This window comes from Phycodurus eques, chromosome 5 (assembly GCF_024500275.1).
Source record: "Phycodurus eques isolate BA_2022a chromosome 5, UOR_Pequ_1.1, whole genome shotgun sequence".
Classification (NCBI taxonomy): domain Eukaryota; kingdom Metazoa; phylum Chordata; class Actinopteri; order Syngnathiformes; family Syngnathidae; genus Phycodurus; species Phycodurus eques.
The window spans coordinates 3,937,364-3,956,954 of record NC_084529.1 but is presented as its reverse complement, the minus strand read 5'-3'; the positions used below and the strand labels follow the sequence as shown (position 1 = coordinate 3,956,954).

General features: G+C 45.0%; 1 protein-coding gene across 4 annotated transcripts; it reads right to left on the bottom strand.

Moving 5' to 3' along the window:
- Window positions 1-15: 15 nt before the first annotated feature.
- pot1 (protection of telomeres 1 homolog) lies at window positions 16-17,646 on the bottom strand. 4 transcript variants are annotated; one of them, XM_061677004.1, is made up of 19 exons: window positions 17,560-17,646; window positions 14,352-14,474; window positions 14,136-14,208; window positions 13,980-14,071; window positions 13,383-13,490; window positions 12,220-12,294; window positions 12,026-12,143; window positions 8,844-8,974; window positions 8,484-8,777; window positions 7,789-7,944; window positions 3,377-3,561; window positions 3,117-3,214; window positions 2,682-2,711; window positions 2,085-2,241; window positions 1,752-1,966; window positions 1,381-1,519; window positions 1,204-1,289; window positions 824-918; window positions 16-745 (listed from the first exon to the last, which is right to left on the bottom strand). In XM_061677004.1, exons 2-19 carry the CDS (start codon window positions 14,457-14,459, stop codon window positions 512-514), a joined length of 2,394 nt encoding a protein of 797 aa, XP_061532988.1. In that variant the 5' UTR covers window positions 14,460-14,474; window positions 17,560-17,646; the 3' UTR covers window positions 16-511. The 4 variants fall into 4 exon arrangements, with proteins under 4 accessions (XP_061532988.1, XP_061532987.1, XP_061532990.1 ...); XM_061677003.1 differs by having other exon boundaries at window positions 8,484-8,974; XM_061677005.1 differs by lacking the exons at window positions 16-745; window positions 824-918; window positions 1,204-1,289 and having other exon boundaries at window positions 1,367-1,671; window positions 8,484-8,974.
- Between the last annotated feature and the right edge of the window lie 1,945 nt (window positions 17,647-19,591).

The window sequence follows — 19,591 nt, the reverse complement described above, 5'->3', positions numbered from 1 at the left end:
GAATCTGTTCCAGGGTTAAACTGTGACCATCATAACTTTATTGAGTGTACACACACGACTTCTTAATATTTTAACGTTGTCAGCTGTCGCACACGTGTAAACAAATGTTAAGAAATGTTTGATCAAATTAAAATGAAGACCAACTATAGAGGGAAGAGTTTCCCACACTAGCATCAATGAACCAAATTTCCTGTTCTACTGTAAAATTATATTTCTGCTCATTTTTCTTACAAAAAAACCCTTCCTGGATGTGTCCCAATACCTTTGTCCAAACCATATTTTCATTTCCTGTATGTGCCCTCATCATTTTGTACAGCTTCTCAGAGCTGTCCCATTACTTTTGTCCAAATGTCACATTTTCTTTGCTTATCACTCAAAACGAAAAAGCCAATAACACTTGTTTCTCCTATGGCGGTTGCACCCGACTCTTATTTTGAAAGGACGCTACATGATGAAAAGCAAACGTTTGAAAGGCTCCTCATAATTGTCATTTTGAAAATAATAAAAGCGGTCATAGTCGAGGGCGTTCGTGCGAGCGCGTGCTCGTGTGACAGATCTGGTAGGAGGTTCGCGCGTTTTCGTTTTCCTCGTCGTTCGCTCCGTACGCCGCCAAACACAAGTCCAGCCACGGTCGTTCGCCCGCACTGCCCTCCGGTGGACAAAGCGAGTCCAGCGTTCGTCCGATTCTGTCCTGAGCCTCCTGGTTGGCTGCGGCGTCCTCCGCCGACACGTTGAACAAAGACTCCTGAGCAAAAGACGCAATTGTTGATTGGGGGTTTGCCACGCTATGCTGTGACGTGATGCGCCGCCCGCTCCGACCGACCGCGTCTCTCCACAGGTACGCGTCCAGCGCGTCGCCGGCGTCCTCCAGACGGAACTTCAGCAGCAGGACGAACTTCAGAAGGTGAACGCCGAACGCTGCGCAGAGACACACAAAACAACGGACCAAAGTATTGGGACACCAACAGCCCGTAAAAAGTGACCAAAATGTACATGCATGACATGCGGAAACTGAAAAATGCAGACAAAATTCTTACGACATACAAAAACAAAACTGAATAGTGGACAAAAGTATTAGGACACCTACATAAACAAAAAAAAAAAACAAAAACAAAAAAAAAAGTGCAGGACATACAGAAACTGAAAAAATGTGGACAAAAGTATCAGGACCTTGATTATTATTTGTGAAAATAACAAAGTGACCTTCAGCGATGATTTTCTCATCAATGACCTTGTCTCCATCTGCTGTCGGTTCTGTAATGGCAGCTCCCTCGGAACACTTCTTACACCTGTAGTGCACGCACCCATGCACAGAAAGTCATCAACTCATCAGCTGATAAATTGTGTCAGGAGTGACATTGGGGAATCAGCGGTTCTGACCCGTAGAACCTCTTTCTGCCCCGGAAGAGGAACGGCGCGCTCAGGTCCAGCAGCGCCAGATGACCTCCTGGCGACGACCTCACGGGGACCACGTTGTGGTACGTGGCCGCGAGGCGACCCGCTTCCTGTAGTGTGGAGCCTGAAAAACATCAAAATGCAGCTTCGGGGAATCACAGTAAGAAGTCATAATGGTGATGTCATTGGTGTCACTTAGCTTTTTCGCAGGGGTAAATAGGGGTATTAATAAAAAAAATAAAATAAAAAATAAAAAAACAGGACTGGGATCAATTTCTGAGGGAGGGAGCGGCAGTTAAAAAACACTCCCGCGTCAGCCTCTCGTGGCATTTTTTGTCGATATGTGCCTGATTTACCCCCAAGGAAGATGAGCTCCTTGGTCTTCCCCTCGGACGTGAGCTGCGCCGATAGGTGAACGTCGAGCGTGCGACTGGGCGGTCCCGCCGTGAGGTCGCCGGGCAAACGGACCTGCCCGGAGAGGGACCAGGACGCCGGGCCGGGGGGGCCGCTCGGGTCGGCGGAAGCCTCGGCGAACACGTTCGCCACGTGCTCGTCGTCGGGGACGTCCTGCCTAGAGGACGACACCAGTAGCGGCACGCCTTTCCAGTTGAAACCCACCGCGGCCCAAGGAAGTCGCTCAAAACAAACCGAGATGTTACACGAAGACAACGTGCGCGTGTGTTCCGTACATGGAAGTGCACTTGCTACAGTAGAGTTTGAGCGCCTGGTGGAGTCGACGAGGTTGGTAGGATCGCAGCTGGGCTCTGACGTGATGAAAGCCGCCCGGCGGGCAACGCCGCAGCTGGCCGAGGGTCACGGGCTCAACGTCGTGATCGCACCTTCTCTCTAGAAGGCGATGCAAACACAAACATCACCCCAAAAATGTATACACAAATGTATTCAAAACAGGGGGAGGGGGATGTGTTGTGTGTCGCCGTCGAGCGGGACATTTTCACATTTTACAACATTCCCCATAGGGCTTAACATCAAATCAAGATGAAACTGTTGTTAATTAAAGTTGATAGTCTCTTTTTTTTTTTTAAAGTAGCTGCTAAATTTAGTGACCAAATCACTAAGTTGTCGACACTGAATGTGCTTATGTAAAATAGCTCCTCTCTGTTCGCAGCTATGTTGTTAGTGGACGCCGTGCACATCAGCAGAGATGCCCTCTCAACTATGGAAGCAGCTGCAAAGCAAAATCTTGACAAATGAACTCCAATAAATCGATTCAAAAAAATAATAATAATAATTGCCCAGCCCCATATTCAACGTATCAAGTTTCCTACCTGTTCTGAATTCCGCTGAAGCCCCGCTCTCTAAAAACATGACGGACAGCATCAAGATGGTTAGACAACTTACAAAAAGGTTACAAATCCTCCCTTTTGTTTACCAAATCTGACCATAAGGAACGTGTGACACGGGCTCAATATTCAAACCAAGAACATGAATGTGTCTTTTTTATTTTGTTTGCGGCAATTCGTGAGCCTAAAAGCATAATTGTCCACGTCATTTTTAACCCACTGCCACAAAATCAAATGTTGCTTGCTAAAAAAAAAAATTAGCAAGCAACATTTGATTTTGTGGCAGTGGGTTAATCGAGGCAACTTTGTTGTTTTTTTTTTCTTGCTTTCTGAATACGATCAATAACGACTTGGGCAATTATGCTATTAGGCTGACGATTGCTCAGACTGTTGAACAGCAGGGTTATTCATCCTCCTTACCGGGAGTCTTTGGAGGCGTGTCCCATATGTCCCACAGCGCCGAGTCGTTGACTTCGGGATGGTTGACCTTGGTGTCCTCCTGGGGCACCTCCAGCAGCCTGCATGCAAAGCAGGAAGTCAACATGGACGTGCAACCTTCAGCTCATTGTCTCACTCCATGCGACAAGGGGCCACTAAGGAGCCCTTTGGAGGGGTTTTAGTGAATTACTGTTCAACACGCACAGATTCGCCGATTTAGTAGTCCACCATATAAAAGTCACCTCTTGAGCTCCTGAAGCTCGGGACTGTTGTCGGGCAGAAGGCGTACGCCCCTGCCGTACGCCGTGCCGCCGTGCAGGTGGAAGGAAAGATGGTTGATCTCCTCCACCTGGCTGCTGCTTAGCCCGGGAACCTTGACGGAACCCGGGATGGCCCGCAGGTTGAAGATTCTCAAGAAGTCTCCGGGCTGGTGGAGGACGGTGAGGAAGCTGATCAAACTACAGTCGAGAATATACACTATCAAATTACACACACATTTAGATATATATATACTGGCGATTCATATTTGGAATCTCTGCGAAACCCGACTGATCGGCCAAAAGACTTCAGTCGGGTTTTGGGCCGCATCCGTCTTAACTTCAATTGTCTGTCTTTGTCTTAGGAAAGGGAAACATCAATAGTTTGCCTTCTTTTTACACAAGTCTAGCTTTCGTGTTTGGTCTTCCTTTAAGGCAAGTGTAACATCAACATCGCTGTCTACTTGGCAGATTCAATCATTTGTCTACTTTTGCGGACAGACAAAACAGACAAGTGCGAAAGTGGCAAATGTGTGACGTAGTGCCGAAAGGAAAGGGCTTCCTGCTGTTACTGTGGACGGCACCAGATGGCGCTGTCGCATCAAACTGTGCAGCCTGACCAGTGAGTCAGATGCCTGGAGAGGACTTGCTCCCCCCCCTCAAATGTTTGTCACCACAAGCCTGAAGATGACAAAAACATGTCATCCTCTTCCTTCCCATCATCATCATCATCATCGCCGCAGTGATGATTTGAAGTGTCAACGTTGGCCTTCGGAGGGAATCAAACATTGTCGTCCTTGTTTTACGGCCGTTTGCTTAAGGGTTTCAAGGAAGGCGCAAACGCACATGAAGCGTAATCACATCAACGCTGAGGAGCAGAAGTCGAAGAAGAATGAGTCATCTTCAGCCAAGCGTCTCACGTGTTCCGAACGTCGAGGCGGGAGGCCGGCTTGCCGCCCGGCGGCACGAAGGCCAGAAGGCCGCAGCAACTCCCGGAAAACGTAGCCGTACAGTACCTAGAAAGCAGTGGAGGCTTGTGCGTTTGGTAGCTGGGCCTTCAGTAGCGACTTACGTGACGTCATTTACCCGTTATAACCACCACTATCAGTTTGCGTTTCGACAAACTATACACAAATGCAAAATAGGAACATTCGGAATGTGATCGGTAAGATCCACACAGGTGTACTGCAAACAGTGCTGTCAACAGAAACGCGACCAAATGCATCACATAGCTCTTCAAATAAAGAAATATTTGAGCATTGGGCAAAGTGACTCAACGAGCCTTTGCTGAAAACTAAAACGACCAACATTATGTCGGAATATGGGTCTCTTTTTAAAACTGCATTAAATTCCACTGAGATGGCAAGTAAACACCCTATTTTTGTTTGCAAATCCAGTTGTTGTTTTTTGAAAGTGTTTTCCCAGCATGTCTCGGGAGAGCTAAAGCGTTTAAGCGGCGGCGTGAAGAGAGAAAAGCAGCAGAAAGACTCAGAGGAGTCACCGCGCGCACACAGGAACAAAGTGCAGTCGGAGGACAAATGGAGCCCGAAGGTGTTTGATTGCCAGACGGGGAGTTACGATGTGTTTGCAGTGTGGAACAAATCTAGGAGAACATCTGCCATCGAAAGACCAGTGCAGCCAGGAACATTTCCCAAGAAAACTAAATATCCAGACTCTGCTTTGCTACAAAAAAAAAAAACAACAACAACAATTGGTGTTGTATCTTTCTAAAATGTTCACAAACTATTGATGCATTTTCTTAAAACGAAAGAAAACTGTTGCTTCAAAAAAAAAGGGTAAACTATTGACGTTTCACCTTCCTAAAAAGAAGGCAAACTATCGGTGTTGTTCTTTCCTACAGAAGAAAAACTATATGTTGCATTTTCCTGGAAAAACAAAAAAAAAACTATTGACTGCACACCGTAAAAGAAGACAGGCACTTTTCTACAAACAAGATCAACTATAAATGTGGCACCTCCCTAAACAGAAAATATTGAAGTCATTATACGTTCTTAAAAATATTTATATTGAACAATCTACAGCTAGAAGTTTCATTTTGAATGTCAGAAAAAAAGCACTTTTGTTTTGAATGTTTTTCCCTTACTGCGCTTAAAGTAAGCGGAAGCGTGACCTTAACACCAACGTACATATCAATTCTAATTTTTGGGTGCAGCGTAACCGTGACACCCTTCGTACCTAATGAAGCGGCCTACGTGTGTCCTAGTTTGCCTTCATTTTCTCGCCCGCCTGCGAGGGATTAAGAATATTTCCGTTTTTAAAGGGCTTGGGGGGGCTGTGGTGTCACCGTGCCCATCGGCATGGCAACCAGACAAGAGGGCAGCGTGTTAAGCACTTTGCCAAGCGTATGTGCGGTTCTGAGATATTGGGCCAATAAGAAGGTTCAGTAGGGACTAGGTTTACTTATGAGCAGATTAGCACACCCGGGAGGCGTTCGGGGACCGTGGGACGAGCCGGGCGGAAAAACAAACAAACAATTTTTGTATTCGGCCGCGACTAAACGCTAACCCCGGATTGCCGCTTGAGCGACCAGTACGGAGGGGATTGCTTCAAACTCGTAAAACGTCAACCGTCTGACTCCTGTATTCTACACGCCCCTGCAAAGGTATTGGAACAGGGGGGCCTGCGAGGGGAAAACAAGCAACGGTGATGCTGATTTTCAGTCCGGAAAGCTGTGGACTGGTCTGGTGGAAAACGAATACATTCTTTTCAGATTTAGGATTTGCGAGTTAGAGGTGAAAGCAACATGAAAAGCAGAGAACTGTGTACGGGTGAAAAACAAGCAGCAGTGTCGTCGAGAGAAGGGAAAGAAAGTGGCCTCACGGTCAAAGTACTTTTGGATAGGAGTACACAGCGAATGACAAGCACATTTTGTATACATATGAATATTTGATGCCTTTCACCTCAACACAGGCAGCAGCACTTGTGTCACTTCACTCCTGCCGGCTGCTTTTTTCGGAGGAAAATTGCGCCGGCGTGCCGACACAAAAGTCGAATTTCGCTCATAGCTGCGCTCGCTGCACGGGAAATGGAGGAGGAGCGCCGCAACGGCTCAGCGCAAATGCTTGAAAAACAACACGCCACGTGAGCCCAACAGCGGCGAATGGCACAGAAATGTCGAGTACGGCCTGATCAACCGCGAGCGCTAAACGGGAGATAATGAGCGAGAGCCACGAGGCCAACGACAGCCGCACGAGAGAGCGACAGACAAATAAAACAAATAAATAAAATAACAAAAGAAAAATAATTGCTTGGATGGACAGTGAGGGCCTGTTGCCTGTATAATATAATATATAAAGTTGAAAGCACGAGACAGCGAATGGAGCAATGGAGCGGTGGCTGAGGTTTTTGGTGGACCCCCTTAAATACAGAATTTTCACCAGGATGTATACACACGGAAACATTGTTTTTGGGCATGTGCAGGATTTACTGTGTATCCCAGTAAATCCGTCGCATACATCAAAGCGCATAAAAAAACCCAACTTGAATTTATCTGAAGTCTTGTTGACTGTCATCTTTCATTCCAAAGGCTTTCAATTTAAAGCACTGCCCAAGAGAGCAAACAAAAAAAATGAACCTGGAGCGCTGTGACTCCATCTGCTCAAAGTGTGCTCAGTCAGCAGGTTTCAGACGAGAGAAAATCCCTCGATCTCACGTGGTGGCTCAGCAGAGGCGAGCTTTATTTATCCGCCGATGCAGCTCAGAGCTATTTCGACTTTTTTTTTTTTTTTTTTTTTTAAAACCTCTCTCTCTCTCACAGGACCAGCTCTCTCCACATCTGTCTGGGAACACCAAGTCTGCTCACTCATTCACTGTCACGGAGGGTTGTTTGTATTTGTCAATTGGAATCCAACCGTTAACTCAATTTTTCAACCGGTAGTTGGGAAGAGCATCTCGCTCAGCTTGTCTGTGAAATTCAGGTTGTAAATCAATGTAATGACTAACAGATGCCTGTAGACGGCGCCGTTGCACTGCTTTGGATTTGAGATCAGAATAGCTTTTGAGTGGAAGATAAAGGTAAGACGCTTAATCTCAGCTCGTCACGTCGAATTATGAGGGAGACAAATGCAGACACGAAGGAAATCGGGCAAGTGTAGACATCTGACACACCAACAGAGAGAAAATATTTATGCATGGTAGAAAAAAAAAATGTGATAAATAGTAGAAAGTGTGTGTCGCCGTCGTGAGAAATTATTCTGATTCAAGCTCAGGAGGGTGCCAAACTTTACATAGTATAGCTTTAAGACATCTGAACTCTTGAATTGTTTTGGGAAAAAATAAAAACCAAAAACGCATGTGTCTCATGACGCCATACTAGAAGTGATTTGACGTAGCGGTTTTGGTTAGCGCCGGAGTTTGAAATGTGTGTGAATTCTAACCTTAAGCTGCTGGGCGGACTGTACGTGGTTGTCGTACACGAGCACGTTAGCGATGAGTTTCTCGCGCTCCTCGGAGAAGGAGCGCGGACCCTCCACGATGTCTGCGTCCACCGTCACTTTCAGCAGAGTGTGAGGACAGCGGGTGCCGTCCCACACCTGCAGAATAAAAAAAGCAATCGCGCTGTGACTTCGGGAAAAAATCGAAATGATGATGGCATGATCAATTGATCAAACAGTTCCAGGAGAAAGACTGGCATTTTTGAAAATTAACACCCCGAAGTCAGTTTCACTTAGCAACATGAAATCTGGTAAGACATGTCTACTATGAGAAGACTCACAAAGAACTCTTCAGAACACACACGAAAAAGACACAGGAAGTCTACCATTTTGGTCTGAGCAGACATTTTAGGGGTCATTTCTAGGGACCTTTGACCCCTGGAGTTCTTCTGAAAACTCAGCCCCTGAAGCCAGTTTGACTTGGCAACATGGAATTTGTTAGACCCAGAAAGAACTCATGCCCGAGAAGACACAGGAAGTCTGCCATTTTGGTTCAAAGCATTGCAAGGTCATTACAGAGGATCCTTGCCCCCTGGAATCTCTTTTTGAAAATACAGCCCCCAAAGTTAGTCCCACCTGGCAAAATGAAATTTGCTACGCACGTCGCTCATGAGTGGACCCACAAAAAAGTCTCTTACCCTAAGCAGGGTGCAGGTGGTGTCGACGGGTGCTTTGGCGAGCAGCTGGCAGGTGAGGTTGAAGTACATTCTGGGCTGGACGGCAGACAGTGGGATAGCGGGGTCCGGGGGCAGCAGATCCTGGCCGGCCACCCAGGACCGCAGTTCCGTCACGACGCGACGGTCCTCCTCCGTGAAGTGGAAGGTATTGCTGGAGGTCCGCGGCTCCGTGTCAGCACCCACCATCCCGTTAAAGGTTAGTGCGGAAAAGCCAAATGTGTTGACCAGATTTAGGGAATTTTTGTAAATCTGTGTCTGTGGGAAGGAGGTTAGAGTAAGTGTAAATTGACCGATTATGGCTTTGAACAAACGATACAGAACCTTGACTCGGTGTAAGCGCACGATGTCACCGATCTGGAAGATTTGGGGGTGCAACTCCAGTTTGGGGCAGAAAACGGTGCAGACGATATTTTGCTGGGATTGATCAGTGATCTTCAGGCTGGAGCAGAAGTCTGTGGAGAAAAGACAAAACGGCCCTCCTAGTTTGATCAGAGCTGTGTTTTCCGTTGACCTCCACCAAGAAAGCTACGTCTTCATCGATAATAGGCGTGGCCCGGTTACCGGTTTCAAGCAGTTCTTAAAAGTCACGGATTCAAAACGCTCTAACTTTCCATCAGCGGTATGATTCTGATGACTTTTCTTTTAACATTCGATAGTGTACCTACAGTGCGCATTCAATGGGGGGGAAAAAAGTTCTTTACCCAAACATTTCAAAATAATTCATTTGAGCGCTGTAATTGCAATACAGCGCAACTGCGCTATTTTTGCTGACGCTTATCATACTGTCAGAATCCGCTACCAGCCCACGCCTGATCAAAAACAGGCTCCTTCACGAACATTCATTCATTCATCTTCCGTTCTGCCGGTCGCGGCCGTGCTGGACCCTATCCCAGCTATCTCCGGGCGAGAGACAGGGCACACCCTGAACTGGTCGCCAGCCAATCGCAGCCTTCATGAAGATATTCCTCAAAATTCAGGCATGTAACAGTAGACCTATGTACCCACATGCCGCTGATCCTACTTTGGTCACAGGAAAATTTCAGGATCGCCATGTGGGTACCTACGATGGGTCTCTGATACAAGCACCGAAGCCAGCAAATTTGCGGGTTGACGCTGTACCCCTCGTTCTGTGTTTTCTCGGCTATAATATGCCGTGTGAAAGGGGGTTAATGACGAAAAGAAGGTTTTCTCAAAAATACCTATCCATCTATAAAGCTGCAAAAGTGTTCTCTGACCCATTTAAACACATTTCGCCGTATCTACACATGGTCAAGTTCAAAGGGGCTCTAAGCAGAGATCCGTGTTTTGTTTGTAAATAAATGAAATCCGTTTGAAGTTTCACTGAAAAACCATGCAAAGACATAACAATACAGTGCTGAATTGTTGAGCTATAGCTTAAGCATCCTTTTCACCATTTGTATTTTCCTGATTTTGTGGGCGGGGCTAAATCACAGCCCCCACTTGATAAGTACAAAGTGATGTCATTTCATTTGGCTCTGCTGCTCAGTTGTGTGTTAGCTGTGCTTAGCTTCCATAACAAGGACCATTTACCACTCCAGCTTGCAGTTGGCAAGGTCACGATGGCTACACCCCAGAAATGCGTCTTCGCCGGCTGCCTCAATTTACAGAACCGCTCGGTGATGTTTTTTTAGGCTCCCAAAAAATGAAAAAATAAAAAACAAATGGATTGATTTTTCCAAAGACGCTGAGCCCCCTAACCTGATTTTACGTCATCTAAGCTCTCACACCCTCAATATGTTTGATTCCTTTTGGTGCATCCGCTCGACACGCCAGCAGCGTCTGAGAGGCGGCCCTTATTATTCAAGTTCTGAAACCTGATTCCATAAACTTAGCAATTTTTTTTTTATTCAGTCAGATTTAACAGGCTTGTTAACATTACTCTTCTCTGTGGTGTATCGAATTTACATGCCATTTTTTGGGGTCTGCTTAGTGTCGCTTTAATTCAGATTTGACCCAGATTAATGCATGTACTTTGATTGAACGTGAAAAATGTTCATGCAACATGTTCTTACACGTGAAATCATTTCTTTTCAACCGTGTCACATCCAGATACCGTTTGAAGTTGATTTGTCCTGATGTGAACAAAAACAGAGTGACCCGATCGTAGCCGCCGCGGGGGGAAACTCACTCGGCTGCACGAGGGGAGATCATCGTCACCGTGCGTGAGCGAGAGGAGTCGGCGCGGAGGATCTGTGAAAGCTGAGTGAGCGGCTGGTTAACACACACACACACACACACACACGTTCGTAATTAGAGCGCAAATAGGTCTCGCCGTGGCGCCGCGCCCCCTGCGCCTCGCCTCATTTGTGGCGGGAACGACGATTTGCATCCAGGCGAACATCTGCTACAGTCAGCTCTCAAAAGGGATGTGGGGGCAGCATCATCACTGATTTCCGCAGACACTGCCACCTTTTCCACATATTCATATAGCACATAAAGCTACTCCTGATCCAATACTATTCATTCCAATTCGGATATAATAAGAATATTCCCGTTACAGCATGATGAATTCTAAAAATAATCAATATTAAGCTACTCTCAAGACGAAACCATTTCCTCTAATTATGATATGTTTAAAGCTACGCCAGAGAGGATCCAATTCCCTTCAATTATGGCACGATACACTCACAATACATATAAAGCTACTTCTGATACAATATGATTCAGTGCATCCACAACATGGCTGTCTCCAATCATGATGAAGTACAACACTATTCACTCAACGATGATAGTGCCAAACAATCAGACCTTATGCAGACAGCCAACATAAGGACTGTGACAGTTTGACAGAGGGTGGCAATGTCACCGACTGCTCCAATGTTTTTAAGGAGCTATATTTTGATTTAAAAATAATTAGCTTTTTTATTATTATTATTAAATATTGTTTTTAACGCCTGTAACCTTCTGGGGTTCAATAAAGTCTATTGTCAGCCTAATAGCATAGTTGCCCAAGTAATTTTTAACTTACTGTTGCCAAATTAATAAAAAAATACCAGGGTTCTTTCAAAAAAAATATATATATATATTTTTTTTTAAACGTTTAAATATGACTCGGGCTATGCTCTTCGGCTAACGATATCTTATTTTAACTCCAATTACAATATGATAAACGCCAATTATCATATGATTCACTACAGTTACGATATTATTGACAGGAAATACGATGAGTCACTCAAATTACAATATCAAGCCATTTTGGTCAATTATGATACGACACGATGAGCTGAAATGACAATGTAATACGATATGACACACTTCAATTACGATGCAAAACGATACTCACTCTAATGATGATATGATACAATTTAAATCACAGCAAATATGATACGATTCATTCAGATTACTATGCGGTTCACTAAGATACAAAATACAACACTGTACTCAATCCAATCATGTACCGATACCATTTCCCTCCAATAACGATACGATTCGCAGCAATTACAACATGATAGGAGACGATGGACTCCGATTAGGATGCTGACCTGAGCCACGGCTCTTGAAGGGCTGTTTGAAGAAGACCACCACACCGTACACGTTGACCACGGCTCCAGGTTTCAGGTCCCCGATCCTGACGTATGTGTACTTTGGACTACAGACAACCTGTGGGGGGAATAACATTGTAACAGCCAACATAAAGCGTGTTACTTTTCACTATAAAAGGATTTGGGCTTCGAACCGCAGCAGGGAGCAAAGGTTTGTTCATCTTGGCTTGGGCTGGAGATGTGAGGTCAATGGGAGGAGGCCGCGACACCTGAGGCACAGAAGATTTTTTTTTTTTTTTTTTCTTGAACTCTAATGTAATGTAACACTATAACATGATGAAAGAGGCTAAAGATAACTAGCTGCTTAGGGCAAGTAGTGGTCTAGACCAAGAAGTGCTTTCATTAGTTTTGCTGCACATTTCTGTATTTTTCTAATATTTATCTAGTATTTTCCATTTAATACTTTGCTTTGTTGTACCGGTAGTTGTATTTTTCTTCAAACAACTTTTGCATTTTTTAATTAATATGTTGGGTTTTTGATGTGGTGGTTTTGTCTCTTTTGGTTTGTTCCTTTTTGTTTTTGTAATATTTAGTATTTTTTTATATTTTGTGAAACATGTTTGGATTTGTTCTTATTTCTGTGTAAGGTTTATGTATTATTTTCAAATATTTGTTTATTTTGCTAATATTTTGTATGCTATCCATCTAATAAGTTGTTTTCTGGTCTAACAATTTTGCAGTATTTTGTTATAGTTTTCATCTAATAGTATTTTAATTTGCACTTAATATTTTGGTGTTTTGGTCTAATCTTTTTGTGTTCTTTTTCGTCTCACTTTTGAGTATTTTTCCATTTAATATTTTAGTTTGTGAAATATTCTGTATATTTAAAAAAAATCGGGGATTGTTTGCTATATTGTCTAATATTTATGTATTATTCTCAAACATTTGTTTGCTTTCTATATTTGTGTATTATCCATCGAATATATTGGGTTCTAAATCCAATTTAAGACCTTCACTCAACATGACTACAAAGAGCGAACAAGACGCGCTCAATGTTGTGTCACAAAATCTTTGTAATTTTTAGGGCTTTTTGCAAGAATATTTTTGATATACAGGTAACTAGTGAGACTAATTATACATTGGTTCAAATTTATATGGTGGAATTGATGATGACTTGGCATTTTTCAGGGTAATTAGGGCCTTCTTTGTTAATTGGATGTGCAATTTGTGACTAGTCGTGTCATTTACTGTGGCGACTTAAGATGTCTGTGAGGTTTCATTTCCTTCATGATCATGCCTGACAGATGTTTCTACCGCTAGTGGCGACGTGAACAGACCACATTGTGAAAGTTCTCACACGGATGAAGGCTTGGTCTCCCAACAGCAGCAGGTTGCACACGTGACGTTTGTCCTTTTGCGCCGTGGGAGATTTGCGCACCAAGAAGCCGGAGGCCGTCACCATGTCCTGGCGGGAGACACAAGACGGAGAGGAGATACAACCCCAATTCCAATTTCCACTGAGAGTAAAAAGCTTACAAACGTACAACAAAACGTAACTGTACAGGAAATGTTTTACATGAGAAGCAGATAGCATGCAGAGTTGGAGATCCGTCTTCAGGAAGAGGCGGTGATTAAAAAGTGGAGGGTACGGATCAATGTCATTATAAATCTGAGTGGGTGCCAGTGCTATCTGCGCCCTTGTAAGCGGCACCTCCTCTATCGACAATGGAGGGGATCCTCCGCGAGCACCGACTTTCCCCAGCTCACGACCGGGGAGCCGACCGCGAGGCTCGCTCTCGTTGTGGCGGCGGGGGGGCACGTGGGTGAGCGCGCGCCCGTTCTTTTTACCCCAAACGCAAAAAAACTAAATGACTTTGCATTTCAAATAAAACCCCCCAAAAATTCTCCCCCTTATCATTGGTCAGCAACAATAATAATCGGCAATTAGACGTACCCCTTGATTGACAGCCTGAGAGAATTCATTGGCCAGCGTCCCCAGCAGGACGATGTTGATGGACGATGTCTCCTGAGGCCCGGAGTTCTCTTCTGAAGAACAAAACACAACAAAGTCATTTCAAGCTGCTGTCGAAAGTGAACTCTACATTTGTACCTTCGATGGCGGCCTTCAGGATGAAGTCGTGACTTGGCGACGAAACCAGGGGACCTTTGTGGACGACTCTGCCCTGGACGCACAGCACACAATGTGTTAGAATTACCTCGGCCTGAGCAATTAATGGATTTGATCTGTTTTTTTTTTTTGCATTTTTTCCAAAGGTCTGATGTGGCAATTTTATAGAAAGCCTACAAGTGGCTGTCAAGACCTCACCTTGACCGAGTGGTGGCCGTGGTTACCGTCGGTGCTGATGTGGGAGATTGGAACGATGGTCAGGTGGCCGCCTGGCCCCTCCCCCTCCACCAACACAATGACAGGCATGGTGGTGGAGGCAAACTTGGGGGGGGAACAAAAACATCAGTTTGAGGTTTTGGGTAGAGCGGTGATTCCCAAAGTGTGCTCAGAGTACCACCAGTGGTACACGGGCTCCCTCTAGTGGTATGCGAAATAATCACTGGAATAAATGAATGTTACAGTGGCTTAAACCAGTATATTTGTTCAGTACAACTCTGTTGTATTTGACTTATAAGTGCAGTACATTTGTACTTAATCATTTAGAAAGGATTAAAACATTTATTTAGGTATACATTTGTATTTCACTTTTCTGTGGAATACATAATTGAATCATTATTTAAGTACAGTGTTTGATTTTCTCATATCTAAACAGTGTTAATGGTCAAACTGTGCGGTATGTTACAATGGCTAACAAAAATCCATCCATCCATTTTCTACCGCTTATCCCATGTCGGGTCACGGGGACAGTAGTTTTAGCAGGGACGCCCAGACTTCCCTCTCCCCAGCCACTTCATCCAGCTCTCCCGGAGGATCCCGAGGCGTTCGCAGGCCAACCGAGAGACGTGGTCTCTCCAGCGTGTCCTGGGTCGTCCTCGGGGTCTCAGAACACCTCACCGGTGAGGCGTCCGGGAGGCATACGAATCACACGCCACGGCCACCTCATCTGGCTCCTCTCGATGTGGAGGAGCAGCGGCTCTACTCTGAGCTCCTCCCGGATGGCCGAGCTTCTCACCCTCTCTCTAAGGGAGAGCCCGGACACCCAAACAGACATATTTGGGAGTAAAACCTCTGCCTTGTTTTTGATCAACATGGGTCAACTGCTGTCATTTACTTTGCTTGTTATTATGGTGGTGCTTGGAAAGTATTTTTTTGGAGGTAGTAAATAGTAATTGGTGTAAAATGTTTGAGAACCGTTGCAGGGTGATATGACTTTAAAATAATAATGAAAACCGCCAATTTGATTCTCACAAAAAAGTCTGTGCGCCACAGATGACTACTCATCAAGAAACAAGCGTGTACAAACACAACAGGGGAAGCCGCTTTCTGCTGTCAGAGCTTCGGGGAGAGTAGGCCAGGAAAGTGGCGTCGGCAGGTAGCACGCGGCTTCCTGTCAGAGTCGCTCAGCTCCAGTGTGAGCGGCGTGCGTTGGGAACAGCCTGCCAGGCAAACGCCAAGCTCGCTCAGACGGAAAAGCTACCGCGGAAAAAGGAATTAACGGGATGAACCACAGTGATTTAGTACAGGAGAAGAGCTGGGGGGCTGAATTATGAGAAGGAAGGAGTCATTCGGCAGCTCCCAGCTGAGCGACGTTCCCCGACTTTGACCTTCCAGATGCTGCGAGTCACGCTATCGACTTGGTTTGGCTTAAAAAAAAAAAATACAAACATCACAAACTCACCTGAAGCTAGGACTGTGCGACTTATCCATTTTAGCAATAAATTCAAGTTTATTTATCAGATGATTTTTTTTTTTTCAAGTGGAAGCACTCATTCAGAAAAAAAATTATATTTATTTCAAGTATTTCTGTGGAACTTGATGCAAGTTAATGCTCAGAAACCAAACTATTTCAAAAGATTGTTAGGTATCAGGCGAAATAAAGAAAATCCCAGGAGTGGAAAAACAAAAAAATAAACTTGTTTGTTTTCTGTAAGTGAAGGGTGGGGGGGGGGCAACTAAAATCAGAAATTGTAATACTGTGAAAAAAGAAAGTATAGAGTTTATTTTCAGGCCACATTGCCCCGATATAAAACTTTTTTAGCACTTGAAATGCCAAAATTAGTGTTGACACAGGGTGAAAAGGTCGGCATCCGGGAGCGGCTCAGAGTAGAGCCGCTGCTCCTCCGCATTGAGAGGAGCCAGATGAAGTGGCTCAGGCAACTGTTTAGGATGCGTCCCGGACGCCTCCCTGGTGAGGTGTTCCGGGCACGTCCCACCGGGAGGAGACCCCGGGGACGACCCAGGACTCGCTGGAGAAACTACGTCTCCCAGCTGGGCTCTGAGCGCCTCGGGATCCCAAGGAAGAGCGACAGGATTAAAGGATTATTTTTATTTTTTTCTTCCCTGTGCATTAATATGTGACAAGTTCCACAGAAATAATAAAAAAACAATATTTTTCTTCTTTACAGACAATGAGAAAATAAGTACTTTGGCTTGGAAAAATGGTCCCTCTTGTGAACCCATGTAAAGTATATGAACAATACCCTTCATAAATGCCCAACAACATAATTGTTATGGTCTTTTCTCATGTATAAATTGTACAAGTGAGACAAGGTGACCTCAACAAATTATTTGTGGCTTGGAAGCACATCCCTCGGGATCAAAAGTTTCCAACATGTCGATAAAATAATATTTATGTTGTAAATCGGATACAGGATATAAATCCCAAAATAACCCACACAGCAAGCACTACACGCTCCCAGCCACTGACTTTGTTGATTGTTTTAGTCAGCACAAACTAATTTGTGAATGTGATTTTTTTTTTTTTTTGTCCAATCAGATTTCAGCCTTTATGCGTTGCTATGTCAATCCAATCTGCCCATGGCCTTCACAATTAGTACAGTTTGAACAGCCTGAAACAAGCTAGCTAGCGACGTCAAACCAAACTGTAAACGCAAAACGGTTGTTTTAAGTATTCTACGCTGTAGATGTAATATACATGAAATGGGTTACATATCACACACTTTATTGGACAAACAGTGTCCAATGGTCAATTCGGCAAATAGAGAATAGTTAATATAACAGCCATTTATTCACAAAATCCAACTTGCCAAACTTTGCGAGTGTACACTGAAGCATGCTAACGGTAGACCTGGCGACCTGATGAAAAGGCACAGTGGTTGTACTTTTTTGGAAGTTCTGGTGCGGTTTGTCTCTTACAAACGCGCCGAATATCAATACAAAACACGAAGAGTTTAAAAATGACTTGAATTTTGCTCCAAGTACGTGTCTTGCATCGACCAAGCGATGAAACTCAAAATGGGGAGAATTTTGTAAGAAGTCAGGCGCTTGCTGTAACGTAACACCAAACGGTCGCCAAAATAAATGACCGGCAATATTTGCTTTGCTTTTAGCAGTCAGTGCAAGTAGTGGGAATGTGAAATAATTATAAAATGAAAAAAAACCCTACCTTTTAGTTTGTAATTCCCTCGCTTTGCTTCCGAAGTGTCAAGCAGTAGAGATGCGCATGCGTAGTATGTACTGTGTCACGCAGTAGAGATGCGCATGCGTAGTATGTACTGTGACATGCAGACGCTGCACTGACGCGCATGTGCCAAACAACAAATTGCCAACCTTCGCCAGCGAGTTTTTGTTTGTTTGTTTAACTTTATTTTGTTTAAAAACGATTATTTTTCCAGCATCTGGCATTAATCTACATCAAAGATTATTAATGTTATGATTTTTATTTCTTTTTGATAGAAGATCAAATTTGAGATCATGGTCAGGATGTCGCGGCACGGTGAGCGATTGGTTAGCACATCCGCCTCACAGTTCTGAGGACCGGGCTTCAATCCCCGCCCCCGCCTCTGTGGAGTTAGCATATTCTCCCCGTGCCTGAATGGTTTTTCTCCGGGCACTCCTCCCACATCCCAAAAACATGCATGCTAGGTTAATTGAAAACTCTAAATTGCCCCTAGGTGTGAATGTGAGTGTGCATGATTGTTTGTTTCTATGTGCCCTGGGATTGGCTGGCGACCAGTTCAGGGTGTACCGCGCCTCCTGCCCGATGATGGCTGGGATAGGCTCCAGCACTCCCGTGACCCTTGTGAGGAGAAGCGGCTAGGAAAATGGATGGACGGATGGATGGATGGGTCAGGAAGTCGATGTCATGAGATCATGACATATCCAGAAAATCACAGCAATTACTGAACAGCTAGCTCAGCGTATTCAGGGTTGAGGCCATGACTCTGTGCAGGCCAGTCAAGGCCATGTCTTTATGGACCTTGCTTTGTGCACTGGTGCACAGACATGTTGGAACAGGAAGGGGTCAGCCCTAAACTGTTTGACTGTCCAAAATCTCTTGGTTTGCTGAAGCATTAAAGAGTTGCTTTCACTGGAGCTCAGGGGCGAATATTGAATAACTTTGTGGGAACACTTTGGCGATGGCCCCTTCCTCTTCCAACATGACTGTGCATCAGTGCACAAATCAAGGTTTGTAAAGACACGGATGAGAGAGTTTGATGTGCATGAACTCGACTGGCTTGCACAATCCTGACCTCAACCCTTTAGAACTCTTTTGGATGAATTAGAGCGGAGACTGAGAGCCAGGCCTTCTCGCCCAAAATCAGTGTGTCACCTCACAAATGAAGGTTCAGGAAAAATGGTCTTAAATTCCCACACTCCTACACCTTGTGGAAAATCTTCCCAGAAGAGTTTTAAACTGTTACAACTGCAGCCGTGGCCCAGTGGTTAAGATCATCACCCGCCACTGTGGGGAACCTAGGTTCAAGACCCCGACTGGACCATCCGCCAACATCCCCCGGACTCACGGCTGTGGTGTCCTTGAGCAAGACACTGATACTCCGAAATGCTCCAATGTGTTCCACTAAAGTGTATGTTTTCACTGTGATGGGTCAAATGCAGAGAACAAACTCGGGAGTGCTGCAGCCTATCCCAGCTATCATTGGGCAGGAGGCGGGGTACACCCTGAACTGGTTGCCGGCCAATCGCAGCGCACATACAAACAAACAACCATTCGCGCACACATTCACACCTACGGGCAATTTAGAGTCTTCAATCAACCTACCATGCATGTTTTTGGGATGTGGGAGGAAACCGGAGTGCCCGGAGAAAAGCCACACAGGCGGGGCCGGGGATTGAACCCAGGTCCTCAGAACTGTGAGGCAGACGTTCTAACCAGTCACCCACCGTGCTGCCTATATATATGTATATATATGCCTCAGGAGGCATCATCCATTTTTAATATACACTATATGTACATACTCTCTGTCTTCTTTAAAGCTTCCTTGACGCCGAGCATGAAGCCCCCGGGCTGGCCCGAGCGAGGCCTCGATACGACAAGTGGTGCGTAGATAACTGGAGCCCAGAGGTGGGCTGCGACTCAAGTGGGAGTGGGCGGGCGCGCTGTCACGGCCTCAAGGAACACTCGGAAATTCTGTCTGCCGCTTTCTTTTTTGGTTTGTTTTGTAGTCCACATTCCC

Bases quoted from the DNA above. Each gene is read 5' to 3' on its own strand.
- pot1 (XM_061677003.1), bottom strand. From the start codon at position 14,459: ATGCCTGTCATTGTGTTGGTGGAGGGGGAGGGGCCAGGCGGCCACCTG. The intron at 12,144-12,219 runs GTTCGAAGCCCA...TTCCCCCCACAG, and splicing joins AACCTTTGCTCCCTGCTGCG to GTTGTCTGTAGTCCAAAGTA. The intron at 8,975-12,025 runs GTCAGCATCCTA...TTTTCTCCACAG, and splicing joins CTTCAAGAGCCGTGGCTCAG to ACTTCTGCTCCAGCCTGAAG.